At 45.6% G+C, this 23363-nt stretch overlaps 1 protein-coding gene across 1 annotated transcript in view; it reads left to right on the top strand.

Moving 5' to 3' along the window:
• LOC146796945 (olfactory receptor 1L4-like) overlaps positions 1-23363 on the top strand; it is a 45101-nt gene that overhangs the window by 3273 nt on the left and 18465 nt on the right. Inside the window, exons 2-4 of the mRNA XM_085631458.1 lie at positions 4085-4170; positions 4261-5178; positions 13044-13109. Of these exons, the coding sequence (XP_085487584.1) occupies positions 4085-4170; positions 4261-5178; positions 13044-13109 (1070 nt within the window). The remainder of the gene's footprint in view (positions 1-4084; positions 4171-4260; positions 5179-13043; positions 13110-23363) is intronic.

The following is a 23363-nucleotide window of genomic DNA, read 5'->3' as shown; positions in this document are numbered from 1 at the left end:
ACCAACTGGTCCCTTAGATCAAAATGGGAAAAGATCACAGGTTGGATGGAGGACATAGACTGGGAAGCGACACTAATGCACCCATGGGAGGTAGCCTTAAAATTAAGGCCATGCTTAATACAATTTAAAGTCTTACATAGGGCTTATTTTGATAGGGTGCATTTACATAGAATAGGAGGTGCTGAGTCACCAGAATGTATCCGTTGCAGAACACAAAGTGGGACATTTATCCGTACATTATGGTAATGTCACTTCATCAAGGCATACTGTAGCCAAATAAAAGACGAGATGGGTAGGGTAGTGGAGTCACAGCTACCAGTGGATCCCAAATACACTCTGCTAGGTATCCCCACAGAAGTGGATCTCTCTCGCTATAAACTATTGTTGTGCAACTTGGGACTTATGGTAGCCAAGAGAGACATCGCCAAATGCTGGGGGGGTCACAAACCTTCCACATTGGCAGAGTAGAGAAAAGATATGGACCTATACATGGGGGCAGAAAAGGTGATATACCAGGCAAGAGGGGGCCCAAAGAAGTTTAGAAAGATCTGGGGTCCCTAGATATGATATTATGGGTTGGAAATGGTAAGTAAAACAGAATATCTTAGACTAGAACCGTGGACACTGGGAGAATAAGATACAAGCCCCCCTCTACCCCACAACATATGTAATAAACCAGAATGCATTTGCACTCAATGTCTTGACTGTATATCATGTTGGATAGGAACTTTGTTACTACTGCTGCATGTCAGATGTAACCTCTCAAAAATTATGTTGCTCATCGTCCAAATTATAAGAACGTATTTATGTAATATTTTTATAAAAAAGGTATCAACAAAAATATATATTTTTAAAGATTGCAGACTATATTTAAAAACATCAGCAACAATTATACAAAAAATATGTAACATATACAATTAAAGTATGAATTAAAACACAAAAAGATAAAAAAAAAACTATATTTTTTACAACTAGAGCATTAAAGCAGTTATTAACAATATTGATATTTTCGAAAACTATATTTCTTACCTATAAAACATCGATATTTTTGTCAATTATATTTCAGCATCATGATATTCATGGGCATTAAAAACTTGATATTAATGTAGCTCGTTATTTCGTATTCGATATTTTGTCCAAATACCCAGCAACACAGAGTATGCAGATTGAAGATTACTGCTGTTGCCACAAAGAAAGTACCTAAGCACCTCGTCACCATCACTCCAAGCTGATGACGCGCCACAAAATAATGCCCATAACCATCACTGAAAATCATTGCCACCTGTCATACAGGTTCAACAACTGACTGGAAACCCCATCATGCCAGTCCCTCTCTAGTTAGTTAACACTGTTGTACCTGGCACATTGAATATCTTGAGTGCAGTCCAAGACTGCTATCAGAACTACAGACAAGAAGCATCAGTGATACTCAGAACAGTCAAACATCCAGCCAGAGACTACCAGCTCACCCTGACAGCATCCTGATCCCAGTGGTAAGAGCGAGTCTTGACCAAGACCTACCTACTCCTGCATTTGCATGAGCGACTTGGCAGTTCTCCTTGGCATTGTTGCAGAGCCACACATACACAGCCTCAGTGCAACCCACATTCAGTCCCATGGCAACCCACCTAGGTGCCTCCACAAGCAGCAGAGAAGGACTCGCCAATGCCCCACCGTCGGATACCAGGAGGTGATATGGCCTTGCAGCATTGTCCGCAACAGGTTGCAGATGTGTGTTCAACAAGCCAAGCAACATCACCAAAGCATGCTTCATGATGGATGCTTTGTGGTGGCCTCCGACAAAGCTCCTGAGACACCCTGTTCTTGAACTGTTGACACTAATCAAGAATCATCTTTAGCATCATTACAGTGGGCCAACTCCACAAAAGGGACCTGACTTCAACCAGTATGCAGCCAGAAGGTCCTCAATGTCTCTGAGCCAGTGTTCATGTCCTAAACCACCCAGGTTAAATTATGAATGTGAGCAGAGATGTCCTGTTGCAGCTCGTGTCATCAGCCCATATGTCCACTGCTGTCCTGCTGATTAACTCTAGCGACTGATAGACCACGTGGTATCCAATTTATTAATGTTTTGTTTCCACAAGTTGAACTTTGTTGTCTTTTGGATGTTGGGAGGAATGTGGTGTCTTGCAGAAAAGGTCATGCTGTAGCCCCTCCTTAGGGGCAGTGTCCCGACCCACCCCACACCCATCCAACATATGCATTACTAATCAAGTGACCCTGTAAATAAAAGGGGTCAGGTGTACATGCTCTGGGCTAGTTACATCCACCATAACTGTGTGTCTATGTCATCATTTTATTTACTTTGTGGGGCTCCGTTCCACTGCTGCATTACCGTCACGCTTTTAAAGATAATGAAATTAGGGCTGTGGGCAATTGTCAGGCACCCACATGATGGGGACCTCAAGCCAATTTTACTGTTCATGAGTTTTGAGCAAACTTTTCATCAAAAGCAGATGGCTCACATTCCTCCTTTCATAAAAAAAATGTCCTTGGCATGTTATACTATTGTCTGGCACAGATCTGTTGCGTACAACACTAGTACTGTGACTGTGCTCCCCGTTTATCTATGGAGCAGAGCGGGTTGCCTATGAATTTTGTTTGGGACCCACCAGCCAAACAGAATGATCCAAGCACAGGGATCTATTCTGATGGTTGAAGAGTGGCAAGGAAAATGGGTGAAACACCATTTAGAAAAGAGTTTCCTAAACGGTTTCTTGTAGTGACCAGTTCAGGCTTAATGGTTTATGGCTCATCATCTTGTATTTTTAAAGTTACTAATTTGGTAAGGATAACTTAACCAATGACCTAGGTAACCGGTTAACCTAATTCCTGATTTCTGATTCCTCAGCCAAGTCCTCTAGGGCCAGGGAGAGTGAGATTATTATATAACATAATTTAACAAATGTACGCAATGCATATAAAAATCTTTTGTAAAGAATAAACAGAGAGACACAAGAACATGGGACATTGGAAGAGAGAGGCTCTTTGACACATAGGTCCCGATTACAATGGCAGACCGCCCAATAAGCCGGCAAACTGTCAGCTGTCCGACCACCCCAGTACGATCTGACCCCCAGGCTGGCTGTTGCAAAGTGCTCCTTTACACAGCAGCTTGTGGTGTGGCCCTTGAAAGGGGCTGAGAACATGCCACAATATAAAGGAGCTCTTTGTGCACATCCATGCACTGTGTGCCATGCACCACTTAGTGCATAGGACATGGTGCATGGATGTGCATGGGAGCACCACATGTGCCCCCTGGGTCACTTTATGGTGACCCACAACAGGCGAAGGCCCTGTAGAGAGCTCCTAAAGTATGTTTCTGACAGCTTTTTCATGGTGGTTTGTCTAACATGAAAAGGCTGTACGAAGGGGCTTTGTGATCCCGACAGCAGTGCCTGCCTCGGCACCGTCTTCATTCAGGATTGTGATTTCGACCATCACCCAGTCAGGATCAGATGATCCTGTTGGAGGCAGTGGCCTGTCTGCCAACAGAATAGGGTTTGACTGCCTGCATCATAATATGGCAGTCAGACTAAAGCCCTCTTGGTGATTGGACCGCCACTGATGGCCTGTCGGTGTGCAGTCCAACGGCCATCGTAATCAGGGCCATAGTGGCATCAGGTCGGGAGATAAAAGAAAGAAGGACACAGGGACTATGATCTAAAGAACAAAATAAGTAGGGCAAAAAAGGACAGATCCGTTGCAAGTAGAGACAGGAAAGCAAGACTTCAAAGCTCTAGCTGACTCATTATTACATAGCTAAGGAATAAAACACCACTTACATGAAACTGAAGTGTCACTTGGAAGGCCACAATGCCTGTCACCAGTAAATACATCCTCTGTGATTCTACAATATCACCAAATACTACCACATCTGCTGTTGCTGAGGTGGAGGACAACAGGTCCAGACCCCACCACATAACCCCTTGCAGAGTTAGCCCATGTCATATTTCTCTCTTACACAAGTTAGGTTGAAGTGCAACAAGATCCACCTCTAGAAACCATCTCTGAGGGAATGTCTTCATTTCATTCAAGAATCACATCACCCACTTTATCTTAGGACAGGGGAAAGCTGAAGGTACATCCACAACTATCCATGAAGAATCTCCATCTGGCAAACTAGCAACAGCAGAAAGTGGCACAAGTGTGAGGAATTGCTTAAAGCTGAAACAGCATTGTAACACAACATAAACCTCTATGCATGTTTGTAATAAAATTATGTTCTCCCCTCCACAGAGATTCATGAATAACTCCAGGCATGGGGTTCAACCAAGTGAGTTTATTCTCTTGGGCCTGTCAGATGTCCCAGAGGTCCAAACATTCCTTTTTGTGATCTTCCTGCTGTTCTACATGACAACCCTTTTGGGTGATACCTACATATTGACCCTGGTAGCATTGGATCCTAGACTCCACAACCCCATGTATTTTTTTCTAGTCAACTTCTCATGTGTCAACATCTCCCTGACAACTGTCATTATCCCTCAGTTTTTGATCAACCTCTGCTCTGGAAAAAAAACTATTACCACCATTGGATGTTTTACCCAGTTGTTCTTTTTCATAATAACTTCAAATATGGAATGTCTCCTCCTGGCTGTGATGTCCTATGACCGGTATGTGGCAATTTGCAACCCTATGCACTACACACTGGTGATAACCAGTAAAGTCTGCTCCAAGCTGGTAATTGCTTCCTGGGTGATCGCTGTTCTCCATGCATTGCTGTTCACATTGCTTACAACACAGATGTCTTTTTGTGCCTCAAACCAGATTCACCATTTCTTCTGTGACATTCCACCGCTGCTTGAACTCTCCTGCTCTGACACTTCCACCTTTGAATTGTGTGAATACACAGAGGGAGCAGCAATGGTTGCTTGTCCCTTACTATTCATTATTGTATCCTACTTTCACGTTATCACAACTATCTTGAAGATCAGGTCTGTTGAGGGCCAGCGCAAAGCCTTCTCCACCTGCTCTTCCCACCTTACTCTGGTCACTTTGTTCTACTGCAGCATTTTCTTTATGTATTTTAGGCCCCCGGCAAGTTTTGCTTTGGATTATGCCAGGGTGCTGAGTGTGGTCTACACAATCATCATTCCGATGCTCAACCCTTTTATTTACAGTCTACGGAACAAGGATATGAAGAGGGCTCTTAAGAAGGTCCTAGGACTGCTCAACACTGAGATTAGCAAAATTCGCAGCCATAGTAACCAATTACTATGAAGAATAAAGAAAGGATTAAAAAAAAAAGCAGCAACGTAGAACATTCTAAAGAGTATAGGCCTGATTCACTAGAGCAAACTTACACTTGTGTGTAAGTTTATGTTTTTTTGTATTCACAAACTATGAGTTACTAACAATTTCATGACTGTGGCACCTCCGCAGTCGTGGCAAAGAACTCCATGCAAACACACAGATAGGACAGGTTTTTGTGAATCAGGCCCGATGATTAAATCACAGGAAGTAGCGGAGAATCTTTTACCATGGTTACATAATTGAGAGGTAATTACCCATGATTAAAGTTTAAAATGCAAAATATGAATCATTATTCAGAGCAATATTAATACATATGTAGGCTACATATTTACAAATTAATAATCTAATTAATATTAGCAATAACGGTCTGCTTTTGGAGATGTGGCCATCCCCAGGAAAGGAGCCTGGCAAGAGAATGTGGTATGCTTCTGCAATCGAAAGCCATTTTTATAATAATTGACGTTTTAATATGGTTTTAAAAGCAAGTGCTAATTACATATTAATGTATTATCAATTCTTATGTTTTCAGTGTAAGTTTGTAAGTAGTACGTATGCCAACTTGTTTGAGAAATGAACTTTTAAGATGTAAATAAATAAAACAGACTACATTAATACAAATAAAAGATATTATTTCCATGATGATGATTGTGATATTATTTATCTTGTTGTTATTGTAATACTAGTTGTAGTAGCAACCACAGAAATAGTAGTAATAATAATTATAAGACTATAGTAATTAAAATAACAAAATAAAAAAATAAAAACATTAATCCATATAAAAAAATATATAACATTGTAAAATCAACTAATTCATCTTCAATATGAGGAAAAAAGAAAGGGAGAAATAATAAGGATTTTGAAAAATATCAGTTCAAAATAAATTAATTTGCAAAAGTGTGTTTAGGTTGACATTAAAGGTGATTCAACTGGTCTCCTCCAGGAAAAATGGACGAAATTAGGGAGAAAAATACATAATGAAAATTTTAAAAAACTGCAAAGAGCTTTGTTTCTATGGTATGCTGTACTTTATTTTGGTGTTTTTGGTTTAGAAATTCATATAATGAAGTTACAATATGTACTAGGTCGCTCAATAAGATGAATGGATAACTATTAAAAACATTAAGCAAGTAAATGCACATTTACTACTCAATAAAACAAAATCTTTGAATAAGCAGAAAAGGGTCAGTACTCAATTGGTACAAAAGAAAAGCCATCTAAAAAACATTTTGGATAGCAGTGTCTCACGAGACGGCTTTCAAGACAATGAGGCAAAGCCTAGGTTAATAAATGATCACCATGTTGTAGAACACTAGAGTGCACTTTCCACGAAGGCATAGAGAGCAAATGCTTTGAAACACTTAATAATTGCTAGAATGGTAGAAAATCAGGAATTATTAGTGACCAGTAGGAACTGGCTTTCTGCAGTGAGTTAAATATCCTGGTCGTTCACAAGTTGCGAACATGCTTTGGTCCTAAACGGTATTAATCCTTGCTTCTCTTCATGGAGCAGAGTCTAACTTAGGAAAAATAAAAAACTCTTGATGAGTTTCACTAATGGTCATGTACTTAAAAGGGGGACTCCAGCATTCTTTTGGTTATACTTAGTGAGTAAAAAAAATCTATTGCTTAAAACATAACTCACAAACCTATGACTCCATAACAAGTAGACCTGATTCCTTATTAACCATTCCACTGCCTTTGTCTTTTCAAAGTGAAATTTGATGAAACAATGACACACCAGAATGTTGCCCACTTCACTGTGGGTCTAGAGGTCTGGAAGCAGGCTTTAATGAAAGTGGTAGACACGCTTTAAAGACATTGTTTATATATTTAGGAGGAATCCAGCTATGATATAACCGAGAGTGGTTAAGGTTTTCTTAGAGACCATACATTTACTGCTGGAGTTAGTACAACAAAGGAGGCCAAAGAGTTTGCTGATTGACACCTTCATTTTTTAACTTGTTTACACATAAATATATTATTTAACTATTCTCTGTAATATGCTGGAATTGCAAGATAGGAAACGGTCATATTTCAACCCTCCTTTACACTGACGATAAGGTTTTTTCACTTTATGTTGGGATAATGTTGACGGATAAGGATAATTTGTTATGAGAAACCTAACTTTAACAATCAGAATAATGCTTGGCGCTACATTCACTACTGAAATGTGGTGGCTTAATGGGTGCACTTTGGAGGCATATATATTGTTACTTTGGATTGTCAATGGCCAATAGGTAATAATTTGACATGCTACACTGGATGATAAAGCGTGTACTGGTAAAACTACCATGAACATTTTATCTAAATATAACAATACCAACGCAAATGTATCAACTTTCACTTTAATAAAAGCATAAACTACAAAAAGAGTCCCTTTAGGTATCTACGGACACACCCTTAATTTGGATTCTTTTGAGGGTGGCTGATTGAAAAGCAACCACATTCATTGTCCACTTAATTAGAAAAAAAAATGCAATTTCTCATGTGCATATGTGAAATGAGGTTATGCATGTTTATGATTGGTTCAGGAATTCCCATATTTGTTAGGCAAAAAGTGGTTTAACTGTGAACATCCAAAAACCACATTTGGTGACCAGCCGCATGACTTCAGAAAATTACCCTCCACCCAGGACCAATGACTACCTGAATTGTTATGGGTCTGTGAGCAGAGCTAGAGTTATAAACCATGTAGGTTGTGCCATTTACAAGGACAAAGACAACCTGGAGCAGAAACACCATTTTGCACTGAATTCACTGTGTCCTAAGCTGACATCTTGGGGCGAGGCTTGGGTGGGTTGCCTTACCCCTGTTGATCAACAATTGAGAATGTTGGTGCTGTAGTCAAACACTAATGGCAGGTATCTTCTTGGGACATTTCATCGAAGATCTGAACTTTGACCAGATGTATACAAATGTCCAGAACAGGTGAATTAAGCCACCAGGCTACCTTACTACACACATCCTCATCAATTCACGTTCTCTCACCTTCTTTATTGTGCAGTAAACTCCAACTAAGCATAAACATTACAAAGGAGAGTTACAGACACTTCTGTGCATCCATAACCGGCAGCTGTTTTGCCCACAGAAAATCTGCTGATGGTATTTTCCTGCCAGTGGACAACCTCACTCTCTGGGGATGCATTGTCACTTCAGCTAGGGCAGGGGAAGTATGAATTCCATGCACCTCAAACACACTGTCTAGAAACTTCTCCCACCTTCCAGAACCAGGATACCGGTGTATAAAAGAACAACCTCAGACACCACCCCTTAAGTACACTTCTGGACCTGTGGATACTCTGCCAGGAAGAAAGACTTCTGTGCTGCTTAAAGGACTGCCACTCTGCTGGACAGCTACTGTAAAGGAGTTGCTGCCTTGCTGTGCTGACCTGCTGCCCTCTTGGCTGGAAGAGGGAGAACTGGACCTGGAATTTATAGTCTGGTTCTACTATTTGAATTTTTGTTGTTTTGGGCTTTTTTATTTATTAAATTATGCTCTATGTTTCTTAATGGCGATTTCACTGTTTTACGATTTGAAGTGTTGCACAAATACTTTACACATTGCCTCTAAGTTAAGCCTGACTGTTCTTTGCCAAGCTACCATGGGGTTGAGCACAGGGTAATTTGGGGTTTGCTTATGTCTTACCCTGACTATGATTGTGATTGCTGCTTGACCAGGGCTCCCACCCCGGTCAACCAGTAACTCAATTTCCAACAGGGATAAATTAAGTAATACACATTAGGAGACCAACCTACGTTAGTAAACTGCTTTCCCATCTTTGTAATTTCAACACTAGCCTTAGTAGTGTTATGGTCCTCCCACTTGTGTTTTACTATAAACCAATTGCAAACCCTCGCTATCCCAATTTAAATGCTGTGCCAATTGTATCTGCAGGCCACTGGTGGTACAATTATGCTCCACAATCAATTTTTAACTACAAACTCCTACTGACAATAGAGCCATTTAATTGCTGAATCCCCTGCTAATTCAAGCAAGATACATCTTAAAAATGCAGAAAACATTTATAGGGATGCTCTGGCTTTATAAAGTGCTTATGAAAGAGCATCAGTGAATGTTATAAGCTGAAATGTTACAGGCCTTGCCTTGAAATTGAACTCAGGAAAACGGGCATCTTTGCAAATTAAATAATTGGTGGTAAAAATATTTGAAAAAGTTTGTATTTATGAGTAAAATATTGACAAATTTGTTACATAGAATTTTGTGATAGGGCACAATGTGTTCAAGTCCAGTTACTTGACCTTCTAGACTTAAGTATGTATACCGATGATTTAGATAATTTGATTGTAAGCATATTAACTAACATAATTTCACTCTCCAATCTGAGAGCTGGGTAATAATATCCTAGGCAGGAACCATGTAAATATTCACGGACAATACTGGTTCACATAATTCTCTCACAGTTTATATCACATTACCAGTTGTTCAGTCCATTGGTCAGGATCTAGAACCAATGTTTGCACCAAAGATGTGAACTTGTGATTGGTTGAAGACTACCTAACCCTTGCCAGTTTTTAGAATCCTTTTTTTAAGTGCAACATAACAGTAAGTGATATGTGCCTTTGTAACAAAATTAGACAGTAATCACTTCAGTAGTGGTTTTGTGATTTTATTAGTCCAGTTCTTGTTAGTTTTCCTTAAATAATATCACTTACTGTGACAACTTTATTTTATCATGAGGTCATCTGGGTCAAAACTAATGTGATGTTACTTACTGTCATATGATTCAGAAGTGATATCCCTACCACTATCCCCGGCATTTTGGTGCATCAACGTCCATAATCACGAATGGAAGTTGCACTCAGGGCAACTTCCCACAATGCTGAAAGTCCTAAATGAATCTTTTTGCCACCAGCAAGAATGTGCAGTATTTCAATTTTTACATATTGGATTTCCCAAGAAAACTCTCTAAGAGACACACTCATGCTAGGGTGAATCACTAGGCTCTTTCCACCACTGCCCTCATGCCTAGTGTTCTAAAGAAGATCAGGAATTACCTGGCCTAAGCCATCCTAGTGGCTCTGGATTGGGCTATCAGAATGTGGTACTAGGAGCTTCCGGGCATAAGCATCTGTCCTTTGATCTGTCTACTGCTTTCAGAGGATCTTCTGTCACATTAGCAGAACAGGGTTCTGAAACCAAACCTGTGCAATCTACACCTCCGTATATGGGGACTAAGCAGCAGCAGTTGACTGTGTTTGATCTACCAGCTGAGGTTGTAGATATCATTTTTGCTACTAGGTGTCTATCTATAAAGTTCATTTCTGCTAGGCTGTGGGGCAAATTTGTGGCCTAATAAGGAGATCTCTATATAGACCCCTTACAAGCCAAACTGTAGGATATTTAGTTGTTCACTTTATCTTTGATGCTGCAAGGGGGAAACATCCTTTACATCGCTTGTGGTACATAGCATGTCATTACAACGCAGTCATTACAACGATCGCGTTGTTACATTGCAAAACATTATAACGCAAGTCGTTACAACAACTTGCTGTAGGGGGCAGAATTTGTCGGATTTAAAATCCAACACCTTCCCTACTGTTGCACAGACTGGAGTTGGAATAGTAAATTATACTATTCCAACATCCAGCGCCCCCTACAGCAAGTTGTTGTAACGACTAGCGTTGTAATGGTATGCGATGTAACAACGCGGTCATTATAACAACCGCGTTGTAATGGCATGCAATGTATCCCATGCGTTGTAACATGGCCTATTCGCTGCAAAGTCTTGTTGTGAGCAATAAAAATGGTTATTTAGCTGCTCTACTGACCTTTCTGATTTTACTGGACCAACAATTCTTGTTTAAAAGACTTGTAATGATGTGGTTTAATAAAAGTATAATCCACATTCCCTCCCTAATTGTTGTGATTCCACAGTATAACCTAAATTTAGTTCTGAAATTTCTCATTTGTTCTCCCTTTTAGCCAATGCACAGCTGGCCATTGCATCTTTTGACTCTAAAGACTGTCTTCCTCATCCAAATCAATCAAAAATAGCTTTATTCGACAGATATGTCATAAAAGCAAAACACATACGTTACAACATGTATATTAAGATAATAAATATTCTGAATCTAAAACATTTAAGAACGGATTAATCAAGAAATACTGCTGAGTAAATTAATTCTGGAAATAAAATACATACATACTCAATTTATCCCAGGCAGTTCATACTATGATACAGCCTATCTTTGGAACTGAGGGCATTTAAGTCAATTAGCCTGGAGCAACACCCTGGATCGGATGGACCAGGCCCAGCCTAAAAACGTAGCCATTGCGATTGCTATTGGCAGCAATGGGTCCGTTGTAAGGATTCTTAGGGCCTCGTCATGCTTTCTGAAGCCTAGAAGTTTGCAAATAGGTATAACCCACATAGCCCGAGGTTTTTTATACAGTAGGCAGAAGAACAACAGGTGACTAACCGTTTCTTATATCTAAGCATTTTGGACAGGCTTTCATCATAATAACCCCAACCCAGTTGCCAGTAAATGACCTAACAGGTAGGGTACCAACCCTCAATTGGAAGTATAACTTCCTGTCTAAAGGTTTCTCAATAGAGTCCCAATAATGTTCTAATACAGGCTTTATCTTCAATTCAAGGAACCGTCCTGTCAGATGTTTTACTGCACCCTTCGCTCGTGCTGACGCCATTACCATATCCCAATACTTCTCCTTCAATATCTTATTTGATGGAAAAGGAGCATTTTGGGGATCATCCCAAAGTTCTCTCAGACCTATATTCACCAACAACATCCTTATCTCCCCTAGCCATTTAATCCTATGGAAACAATCTGTGTCCATTACATCTTTGATCCCTCTTGCATAATGCGAAAGTTCAGTCGTGCACCACAATCTTCGCCAATATAAAAGAGGGCGAAGTTTCGCCAAATCCCTTACTGCTTTCCTTCCCAAGTCAAGCAGTAATGGACACATGGGTGTACTTATTGGGACGCTGGTGACCTTACGCAAAAAATGAATTTTCAGCAGCAGTTATGGTAGATAAATTCTCAAACCCCCATACGGAGTGGAGCTTAGGACTTACATACCATAAATCTCCATCAATGGGCTAATTGGTTTGGAGAAAGAGGTTTTAAAATTAACTGCAAGAATCCCAGCCTGTTGTTTGTGCTTTAGGGTAGCTACATTAATTTGGTTAGACCAACTCATGTCTGACTGTAGCGTAACCCCCAAATAAGTGAAGGCGTCAACTTTGTCAAGAGGTACATTATTCATGTATACCTTGCCCCAGAAGGATTTGTGCTCATTAAATGACATACATTTTGTCTTTTCTGCATTGATTACAAGGCCCGGAGTTGTGCAAAAGTCCTCAAATCTACTAAGGGCTTTTTGCAAGCCACTGGGGGTCTTGGAAATTATCAGAGTATTGTCCGCGAACATGAGGATAGGTATATGTTCTTTCGCCAGCACAGGGGCGTCGGTGGGGGTTTCCAAGAGGAAATCGGCCACCCCATTAACGAAGAGCGAAAACAGGGTAGGCGCAAGCACGCAACCCTGGCGCACTCCCCTGTCAACAGGAAATGACTCTGTGACCTCACCCCTGGCCCCCCACCGGACCCGCGCATGATTATCCTCATGTAAGCGGACGATCAAAGATAACAATTCAGCAGACATCGCCATCTCACTTAAGACACCTCTCAGCCTACGTCGTGACACCAAATCGAAGGCTGCTTTCAGATCAACAAATACCGCGTACAGGGCCCCTTTCCCCAATACGACTGTCTTTCAATAGATGTTAATAAAACGGAAGACATGGTCGATAGTGCTTGTAAGGGGACTAAAACCCGCCTGCAGTGGGGTAAGGATTTGTTCATCATCCATCCAGGACTGCAGCTTTTGGTCTATAGTTAGCTGCAACGGATTTGTCCCCCTTCTTAAAAACCGGTATTATGTCGGCCCCTTTCCAGGAGGCCGGGATTGGAGCCCCACAGGCAATAGCATTTGCTAAATATCTGATATACAGGCGCCATGAGGATTTATAATTTAAAAACACATCTCCAGGGATATTATCCATTCCGGGGGCACGGCTAGGGATAATAGTATCTAAAGCCCTATCTACTTCCACTAACGTGAACACCTCACCAGAGAAAAAAATTAGTTCGATAGGACCCATAGTCTGATCATCCTCCAAGGAAGCGTACTGGGGTTTAAAATATTTCACCCATAGATGGTGGGCAACATTGTTCTGCGGGGGGCCCGGGATCCCCCCCTATCCCACTTAAACGTATCCCAAAATACTTTAGGATTTCGTGACACGCATGCTTCTTTAAGCTCCATCCATCTTGCCTGGTCCCATAGATTTTTTGCTGCTTTAACTGCTCTTCTATAGGAGTCCCGTGCCAACCTTACTTTTGCTGGGTCTCCTTCACCTAAAGCTAGCCCCAATTTCCTCCGCATCTGTCGACAATTATCAGTAAACCATCCAACAATTTTCTTCTTCTTACCCTGACTACTCTTAGCAAGTTTACAAAAGAACAGTTTTAATTGTTCAAACAGTGCTGTGTGCATCTCGGTAATATGGGTCAGGGGAGTCTGGCTTCTCTCACTAGATCCCCAGACTTCTAATACCCTATCCTCCTCATTATTCATCGCTGCCAGCGATGCCTGGGAACTTGAAACGTTTTTCCATCTCAAGTATCGTGTATCGTTGGTCAATACCAAGTCACTGCCCCCTGCCACTGACCTAATTGGTATGGCTTCATCTAGCAACCCGGCCATTGTGACAATGAGTGGGTCATGGTCACTTTCCACTCGAGTAACAACGGCCATGTCTCTAACTTAATGCCACAAAGACAGGCTTACTAGAACATAATCAATACGGCTCGCCCTACGCCCATTATTAAAAGTATTAGCCCCCTTCTTATCAGACAACGTTCACCCATTTGCGGCCCTCAACTGATGCCCAATGCACAACCCTTTCATTTGTATGGCCGCCTCTGTCCATTTTTTAATTGGCTCAGCCTCAAGTGTAGGTATACCCCATTTTGCATCCTCATCCTCCTTTATGCATTGGTCCTTTGGCCCTAGGGGTTCAAACGTGGTGTTGAAATCCCCCACGACCATCGGACTAGTTTCCCTTGGTATATCATCCAGCAACCTTTCCAGGTCAGCTACAACGTAAGAACGTCGCCCACCAGCCAGACCTCTTGCATAAACATACAAAATATATAGGCTAGGACTTTGTTCTGGTGTGATTTTTATCCCGAGGATATCAATACTATTTGTGGGTATTTGTGAAATTTTGCACCTCAATGCCTGCCGTACCCAAATAACCAAACCCCCCATTGGGCGGCCCTTCTCTTGTCTTACCGCTGGAACCTGGAAGGTAAGATACTCCAAACGAAACACGGGCGCTATTGCCCAAGATTCTTGAAAAAAACATAATCCTTGAGTTTCAATAAAATCTGACCATTCAGGAAGTGCTAATTTAGAGCCCAACCCAGCGATATTCAAAGATAGTAACTTTAAAACTGTAGGTCTATAGGTACAAGAATCCTTTAGCATTGGACAACCATCCTGGGTAGGGGGAGAACCATGGCTCGTGGTCAACCCCATCGTCGGTGCAGACTCATTAACTAGGGGTGGGCGGAATTTGCAAAATCCACTTTCGCAAATTATCGCGAAAATGTTTAAAATTATCGCAAACAAGCGGAAATATCGCGAAGATGCGGAATTTTTTTTTCCCGCATGTTCGCGAGATTTTCTGCATGGTTGCGGGTCGCCAACTTACCCAAGTGGTTGCTCGCGGGCGCAGCCATCTTGTTTTGAGTTGTCTCGCGGTGCATGATCGCGAGAAGAAAAACGTGATCGCGCGACGCATGACGTCACTGCGGGCGCGAACTGTCGCGAGACAGTGCAAATGGCTAAAAACAATCCAACATCTCATGGAGAACGCGACCGGATCAAGAAAACTTGTCGGCGAACGCAGGGATTCAGGTAAGGCGATCGCGCGCGGGCGAGAATGTATTATTTTACAGCGCGAGCAAGAAACAAATTATCGCCAAGCTGCGGAAAGCGGAAATTTTGACATTTTCGCGCTCTCCGCGGAACGCGAACATGTCAAATTATCGCAATTTCCGCGAACGGAACAAAAGTTTCACCCAGGCCTATCATTAACCCCATTTTCCCCATGGAATTTTAAACTATCATCAGAAGGGAGTTTATTTACTATAATCCTATCTAGAGGGTGATTAGGTACATTTAAATTCTCATAAACCAAGTCGACCATCTTCAGACCTAGATCAGGATGGTTAATACCTTTGGGAATACATACTGAGGTATGGTGATTAGGAGTGATTTGTTGTCAATCACACTCCTCTAGGCCAGATAAAACATCAAACCTATTTCCTGTCAGGACTCCAAACTCCCCCCTAGGCCCCCGTACGGGACCACCCCTACCTACCCTAGCTTTCAAAGGACCTAAAGAGGAGGCTGGGTAAAAGAATGTTAAAGGAAGAGGTTTTATCCTAGAATCCATACCTTGATATCGCCAACCACAAATGTACTCCACAGCACTAGTATCCCCAAAGTTAATGATGATACAATCACCCTCAATCGTTTTGTGTCTTGGCCCAACCCAATCCACCCTTCTTGCAAAAAGAATTTTAGCCGAAACACCAGGAGGTAAAGTTCGGTTCATGTTAAGCCAGTGAATACACTTATTTTTTAAATCAGTGTAATCCTCACGTTGACCTGGTCTCAGTGGGGGAGCCCCCGTCAAGATGCACACATAAGGAGTAGATGCAGGGGGAAGGTCTATACATGGAAGACTAGCTAAAGATATATCATTTGGCACCCTACTGCCCCTGCCTGGGTCAAGGGGGATTAGGTTAGAATCACCCAGCCCTGCTCCCACCCTACGTAGGTCATGGGCTCCATTTGTAGCATGCAAAGAATTCCGGAGGATAGAAGCACTCGCGGTCACAGTAGAGTTACTTTTAGATACCACTATCTGTGGAGACTGGACTGGAGGGTTTAAACTTGAAATAATCTCAGTAGTCCCCAACATACGTTGCCCACTACTAGCACTACTAGACTGTCCACAGACCCCGCACTAATAGTAGCTTTAGCTTCTACACCTTCAAAAGCTTCAAGTCTTTTTTCGATGGAGTTTAGTCTTTTGTAAATAGGGATACAAGTTCTGTTAAATAGCTGTTCAATTTTATCCCATGTTGCCTGTGTCCATTCTGACGGGGTATCTATCCCAAATAGCGTCGCTTGATCTATCCCAGCCATCGTTGGAGACAGGACCTCAACACTATTATCTAGAGGCATCGATATACCTCCAGAAGATTCGGCTAAAGCATTTGGCTTCTTAATTTTTGCCTTCCTGCCCTTCTGGCCCTTGTTCCCACGCTTCCTCTTAGATACTGGTATTGGGTGCGCGGATTTTACACCACGAGTATAACGGGTCCTAACGTTACTCTCCGCTGGGTCAAGCGAGATGCTACTAACTAGAGAGCCTATTTGTCCCTCAGGTGTAGATACAGGTGTAGATACAGACTCCGACCCCCGATGGGGTTCACTAGGGGCTGGATGTACTAGGGCGGTGTGTACACCCTGGTCCACCCCAACACGCTCACCTGGCTGGACAACTGGGCCAGGGATGATGGTAGGGATGATGGTAGTGGAAGTGGGAGACACCGCCCCGGCTAGGAGACCCATTGAGGACCTTCTATTGGCCGCAATATCCAGTGACAGTCTTTTTTCAGTGCGATCAATTTCGTAGGCCAGGATTGAAGAGGCACGTACAATAAATTGGTCCAATGTTCCCATAACTGAACCTGTAGGGACCACCTTCCCACCCTTGCCCGATTTGCCCGACTTAGGGGCCGATTCCGATCCTGGAAAAAATGTCCCCGTACGAATCGTATCCGGTATTTTTACCGTACAAATCGTAGCGTACAAACTGCCAAGTACGATTCGTATGGGAAAAAGTCCATACGAATCGCATTGGGAAAATTTCCCCACACGTCCTCGGGTCGGAAAATGTGTCCGACACATCCCCGGACGATTTACCCTACGAATGAAGTCTGCCCGCGCAAGTACGATCCGTCCCGTCCTTCCGATTTTACAACCGTATGTAAAAAACACCGTACGGACCGAACCCCTATAGCAACCATCGAGACGTGCCCACATACGCGCCGAACACCCCCCCAGCCCCCGTATGTATGCGCCAAACGCCCCCCCTGGCCGCGGATGTACGCGCCGAACCCCCACCCATGTATGTACGGAGCGTACCCCCACCCATGTATGAAAGGAGCGTACCAACACCCCACCAGTGTATGTACGGCGCGTACCAACACCCCACCAGTGCATGTACGCGCCGAACCCCCACCCGTGTATGTACGGAGCGTACACCCACCCGTGTATGTACAGAGCACACCCCCACCCGTGTATGAATGGAGCGTACCAACACCCCACCAGTGTATGTACGGTGCGTACCAACACCCCACCAGTGTATGTACGGCACGTACCAACACCCCACCAGTGCATGTACGCGCCGAACCCCCACCCATGTATGCATGGAGCGTACCCCCACCCGTGTATGAATGGAGCGTACCAACACCCCACCAGTGTATGTACGGCACGTACCAACACCCCACCAGTGTATGTACGGCACGTACCAACACCCCACCAGTGCATGTACGCGCCGAACCCCCACCCGTGTATGCATGGAGCGTACCCCCACCCGTGTATGAATGGAGCGTACCAACACCCTACCCGTGTATGTACGGCGCGTACCAACACCCCACCAGTGCATGTACGTGCCGAACCCCCACCCGTGTATGCATGGAGCGTACCCCCACTTGTGTATGAATGGAGCGTACCAACACCCTACCCGTGTATGTACGGCACGTACCAACACTCCACCGGTGCATGTATGCGCCGAACCCCCACCCGTGTATGTACGGAGCGTACCCCCACCCGTGTATGAATGGAGCATACCAACACCCCACCAGTGTATGTACGTCGCGTACCAACACCCCACCCGTGCATGTACACGCCAAACCCCCACCCGTGTATGTACGGAGTGTACCCCCACCCGTGTATGCATGAAGCGTACCCCCACCCGTGTATGAATGGAGCGTACCAACACCCTACCCGTGTATGTACGGCGCATTCCAACACCCCACCAGTGCATGTATGCGCCGAACCCCCACCTGTGTATGTACGGAGCGTACCCCCACCCGTGTATGAATGGAGCGTACCAACACCCCACCAGTGTATGTACGGCGCGTACCAACACCCCACCAGTGCATGTACGTGCCGAACCCCCACCCGTGTATGTACGGAGCGTACCCCCACCCGTGTATGCATGGAGCGTACCCCCACCCGTGTATGAATGGAGCGTACCAACACCCTACCCATGTATGTACGGCGCATACCAACACCCCACCAGTGCATGTACGTGCCGAACCCCCACCCGTGTATGTACGGAGCGTACCCCCACCCGTGTATGCATGGAGCGTACCCCCACCCATGTATGCATGGAGCATACCCCCACCCGTGTATGAATGGAGCATACCAACACCCCACCAGTGCATGTACGCACCGTACAGACGCCAAAAACACACGTACTGAACTAGGACAACCCAAAACAACACAAGGAGAGTCAATTCGATTCACACAACACCTAAAAACATGTCCAACAAGCCCAAATACACCCCATACACTGACCTGCAACTGCCAAACAGCTAAACAGAGGCCCAAAACACAACAACTCCTTATAACACACCCACCCAAAGTTCAAACACAGCCACACCCACAAATGGACCAATAAAAAGGCCCAACACACACAAACCATGATCCTTTGCAACAGATCCACCACTGCCAGACCACAGAGACAACGCACTGCACCATACTACAGCCATCAATACACCTTACACTTGCACTCCTTCACACAACCACCATCACAAACACCCCCTCATCACATCCACACACACACACCTTCACGCGCAAGTACGATCCGTCCCGTCCTTCCGATTTTACAACCGTATGTAAAAAACACCGTACGGACCGAACCCCTATAGCAACCATCGAGACATGTGCCCACATACGCGCCGAACACCCCCCCAGCCCCCGTATGTATGCGCCAAACGCCCCCCCTGGCCACGGATGTACGCGCCGAACCCCCACCCATGTATGAAAGGAGCGTACCAACACCCCACCAGTGTATGTACGGCGCGTACCAACACCCCACCAGTGCATGTACGCGCCGAACCCCCACCCGTGTATGTACGGAGCGTACACCCACCCGTGTATGTACAGAGCATACCCCCACCCGTGTATGAATGGAGCGTACCAACACCCCACCAGTGTATGTACGGTGCGTACCAACACCCCACCAGTGTATGTACGGCACGTACCAACACCCCACCAGTGCATGTACGCGCCGAACCCCCACCCATGTATGCATGGAGCGTACCCCCACCCGTGTATGAATGGAGCGTACCAACACCCCACCAGTGTATGTACGGCACGTACCAACACCCCACCAGTGTATGTACGGCACGTACCAACACCCCACCAGTGCATGTACGCGCCGAACCCCCACCCGTGTATGCATGGAGCGTACCCCCACCCGTGTATGAATGGAGCGTACCAACACCCTACCCGTGTATGTACGGCGCGTACCAACACCCCACCAGTGCATGTACGTGCCGAACCCCCACCCGTGTATGCATGGAGCGTACCCCCACTTGTGTATGAATGGAGCGTACCAACACCCTACCCGTGTATGTACGGCACGTACCAACACCCCACCGGTGCATGTATGCGCCGAACCCCCACCCGTGTATGTACGGAGCGTACCCCCACCCGTGTATGAATGGAGCATACCAACACCCCACCAGTGTATGTACGTCGCGTACCAACACCCCACCCGTGCATGTACACGCCAAACCCCCACCCGTGTATGTACGGAGTGTACCCCCACCCGTGTATGCATGGAGCGTACCCCCACCCGTGTATGAATGGAGCGTACCAACACCCTACCCGTGTATGTACGGCGCATACCAACACCCCACCAGTGCATGTATGCGCCGAACCCCCACCTGTGTATGTACGGAGCGTACCCCCACCCGTGTATGAATGGAGCGTACCAACACCCCACCAGTGTATGTACGGCGCGTACCAACACCCCACCAGTGCATGTACATGCCGAACCCCCACCCGTGTATGTACGGAGCGTACCCCCACCCGTGTATGCATGGAGCGTACCCCCACCCGTGTATGAATGGAGCGTACCAACACCCTACCCATGTATGTACGGCGCGTACCAACACCCCACCAGTGCATGTACGTGCCGAACCCCCACCCGTGTATGTACGGAGCGTACCCCCACCCGTGTATGCATGGAGCGTACCCCCACCCATGTATGCATGGAGCATACCCCCACCCGTGTATGAATGGAGCATACCAACACCCCACCAGTGCATGTACGCACCGTACAGACGCCAAAAACACACGTACTGAACTAGGACAACCCAAAACAACACAAGGAGAGTCAATTCGATTCACACAACACCTAAAAACATGTCCAACAAGCCCAAATACACCCCATACACTGACCTGCAACTGCCAAACAGCTAAACAGAGGCCCAAAACACAACAACTCCTTATAACACACCCACCCAAAGTTCAAACACAGCCACACCCACAAATGGACCAATAAAAAGGCCCAACACACACAAACCATGATCCTTTGCAACAGATCCACCACTGCCAGACCACAGAGACAACGCACTGCACCATACTACAGCCATCAATACACCTTACACTTGCACTCCTTCACACAACCACCATCACAAACACCCCCTCATCACATCCACACACACACACCTTCACAAGCACACTCACACACCCACAACCATCCACACCCACACCCCCACAACCATCCACACCCACACCCCACACCGTGCCCACTAACAAGAATCCAAAGTTCACAAAGGATGAGCTGGAGGTCCTTGTCGACGAAATCATCAGAGTCGAGCCACAGCTCTTTGGAACATTGGTCAGACGGACCAGCATATCCGAAAAATCAGCCATGTGGCAGAGGATTGTCGATGCTGTGAATGCTGTTGGGGCCACCAGAAGGACCAGGCATGAGTGCCAAGCCATGTGGTACGATCTGCGGAGGACGGTCCGCCGCAAAATGACGGACGATCACAACCAGGGGAACATCACTGGAGGAGGGCCGCCCCGCAGACTGGTACACTACCATCCCTGGGAGGAGAAGGTGATTGCCACACTGCCGCCAGTGGGAGTAGACGGAGTACAAGGAGTCCCAGACCCTGGTGAGTACACAAACAACTCACCTCACATGGGGGGAATGCCATACACAACCAAAATCCCAATCATGCACGCAACCCCCCCAAAGCCAGCACCGGACACAACCATACTCCAAAAACACACACATGCCACTAGCGCCTCCATGCCCCATGCACCAAGCAAGGCCATGCCAAGTCACAGGCCACACAAAACACCAACACAAGACAGGATGTCCCCGATGCCGGGAGGGTGGGCCCCAAAACTAACATAGAGCAACTCTGAAGCACACAACAATGCCCTCAGCCCATATGGCCTAGGGCACAGCCATACAAACAGTGTGTCCCCACACAGTACTGTGTTGCCTGCAAATGGTGGCCGCGTTGCCGGATGACATGGGTATGAAGGCACAATTTGCACATAACAGCAGCCAATGAAGACGCATCACTCTGGAAGAGTGTCAGCACACACCGCCACAGCAGCAGCGCAGACTCAGACACTCCGCCCAATGGGTGCCCGGAGACTACAAACAAACCCACATGAACAAGCCAATGGCCTTTGAAAGAGCTGCAGACTGTGTGTCCCCAGGAAGCTGGGCTGAGGTGACAGAGGGTGACACACAGAGGGAGTGAGGAGGCTGACAGAGCGAGGGAGAAAGGGAGACAGAGGGACACGGACAGAGGGAGGAGGCTGACCGAGGGAGGGAGAAAGGGAGACAGAGGGAGACGGACAGAGGCAGGAGGCTGACAGAGGGAGGGAGAAAGGGAGACAGAGGGAGACGGACAGAGGGAGGAGGCTGACAGAGGGAGACGGACAGAGGGAGGAGGGTGACAGAGGGAGACGGACAGAGGGAGGGAGAAAGGGAGACAGAGGGAGACGGACAGAGGGAGGAGGCTGACAGAGGGAGGGAGAAAGGGAGACAGAGGGAGACAAAATCACCCTTGGGTGGTGTGGCCATGTCCGCTCGTCAGCAGGTGGACTGTGTGCATGTAGACAAGGTTTGGCAGTGCCTGAACCCCCCCTTTTTCCTGTGATAAACACCAGGACATGTGTCAATCTGTGCACAAGTACATCCGTGCTGCAGGCACAAACCTAACCTTACACCCAGTAAACCTACCCACTGTGTTTGGTAGAACCCTGTCACAAATGCTCAAGTTACCTACCTGCATTCTCAAATAGCATGGTGAAAACACCATTTGGCAAAGTACAGTGCAACACGTAAGGCGGCTCTGCATGGCTTGCTATGCCCGCTCACTACACTGCTGACTGCGTTCCAAAAAGATGCATCAACTAAGAGTGTGTCACACATAGGTAAAGTGTCGAAAGCTGTGGCCAAGGGACATACCCATGCACAAGTGCACTGCGAGAGGAATGCAAGACATATCCAACCACCCAGAGGAACTGTGCCAACTCAAAAATGAATGAAACATGGATGTCGCATGTAACACAATTAACATAGTCTCTCTCACACACAGGTCAACGTCGTCGATCTCCCCCCAACACTGGGGGGGAAGACTCACAGGACCAGGCTCTGCGTGAAGAGGACCCCACCGGCAGCGACAAATCTCACCACTCCGTGGACGACCTAGACCAACCTGGCCCCTCTGGTGTCCAACCACCTGCAGCACCTGCGTCAGGTACAACTGTGCCAACCACCACCCCCATTCCTGCCACATCCCAGGAGACACCCAGGAGCCCTGCCCGCACACAACAACACAGCCAGTCTGTCCAGGAGGGACAAGGTTCTCCGGGCACCCAGGAGGAGGCAGGCGACACCACAAAT

The sequence above is a fragment of the Triturus cristatus genome, chromosome 10, assembly GCF_964204655.1.
Source record: "Triturus cristatus chromosome 10, aTriCri1.1, whole genome shotgun sequence".
Taxonomy (NCBI): Eukaryota; Metazoa; Chordata; class Amphibia; order Caudata; family Salamandridae; genus Triturus; species Triturus cristatus.
This window is presented reverse-complemented; position numbering and strand designations above follow the sequence as displayed.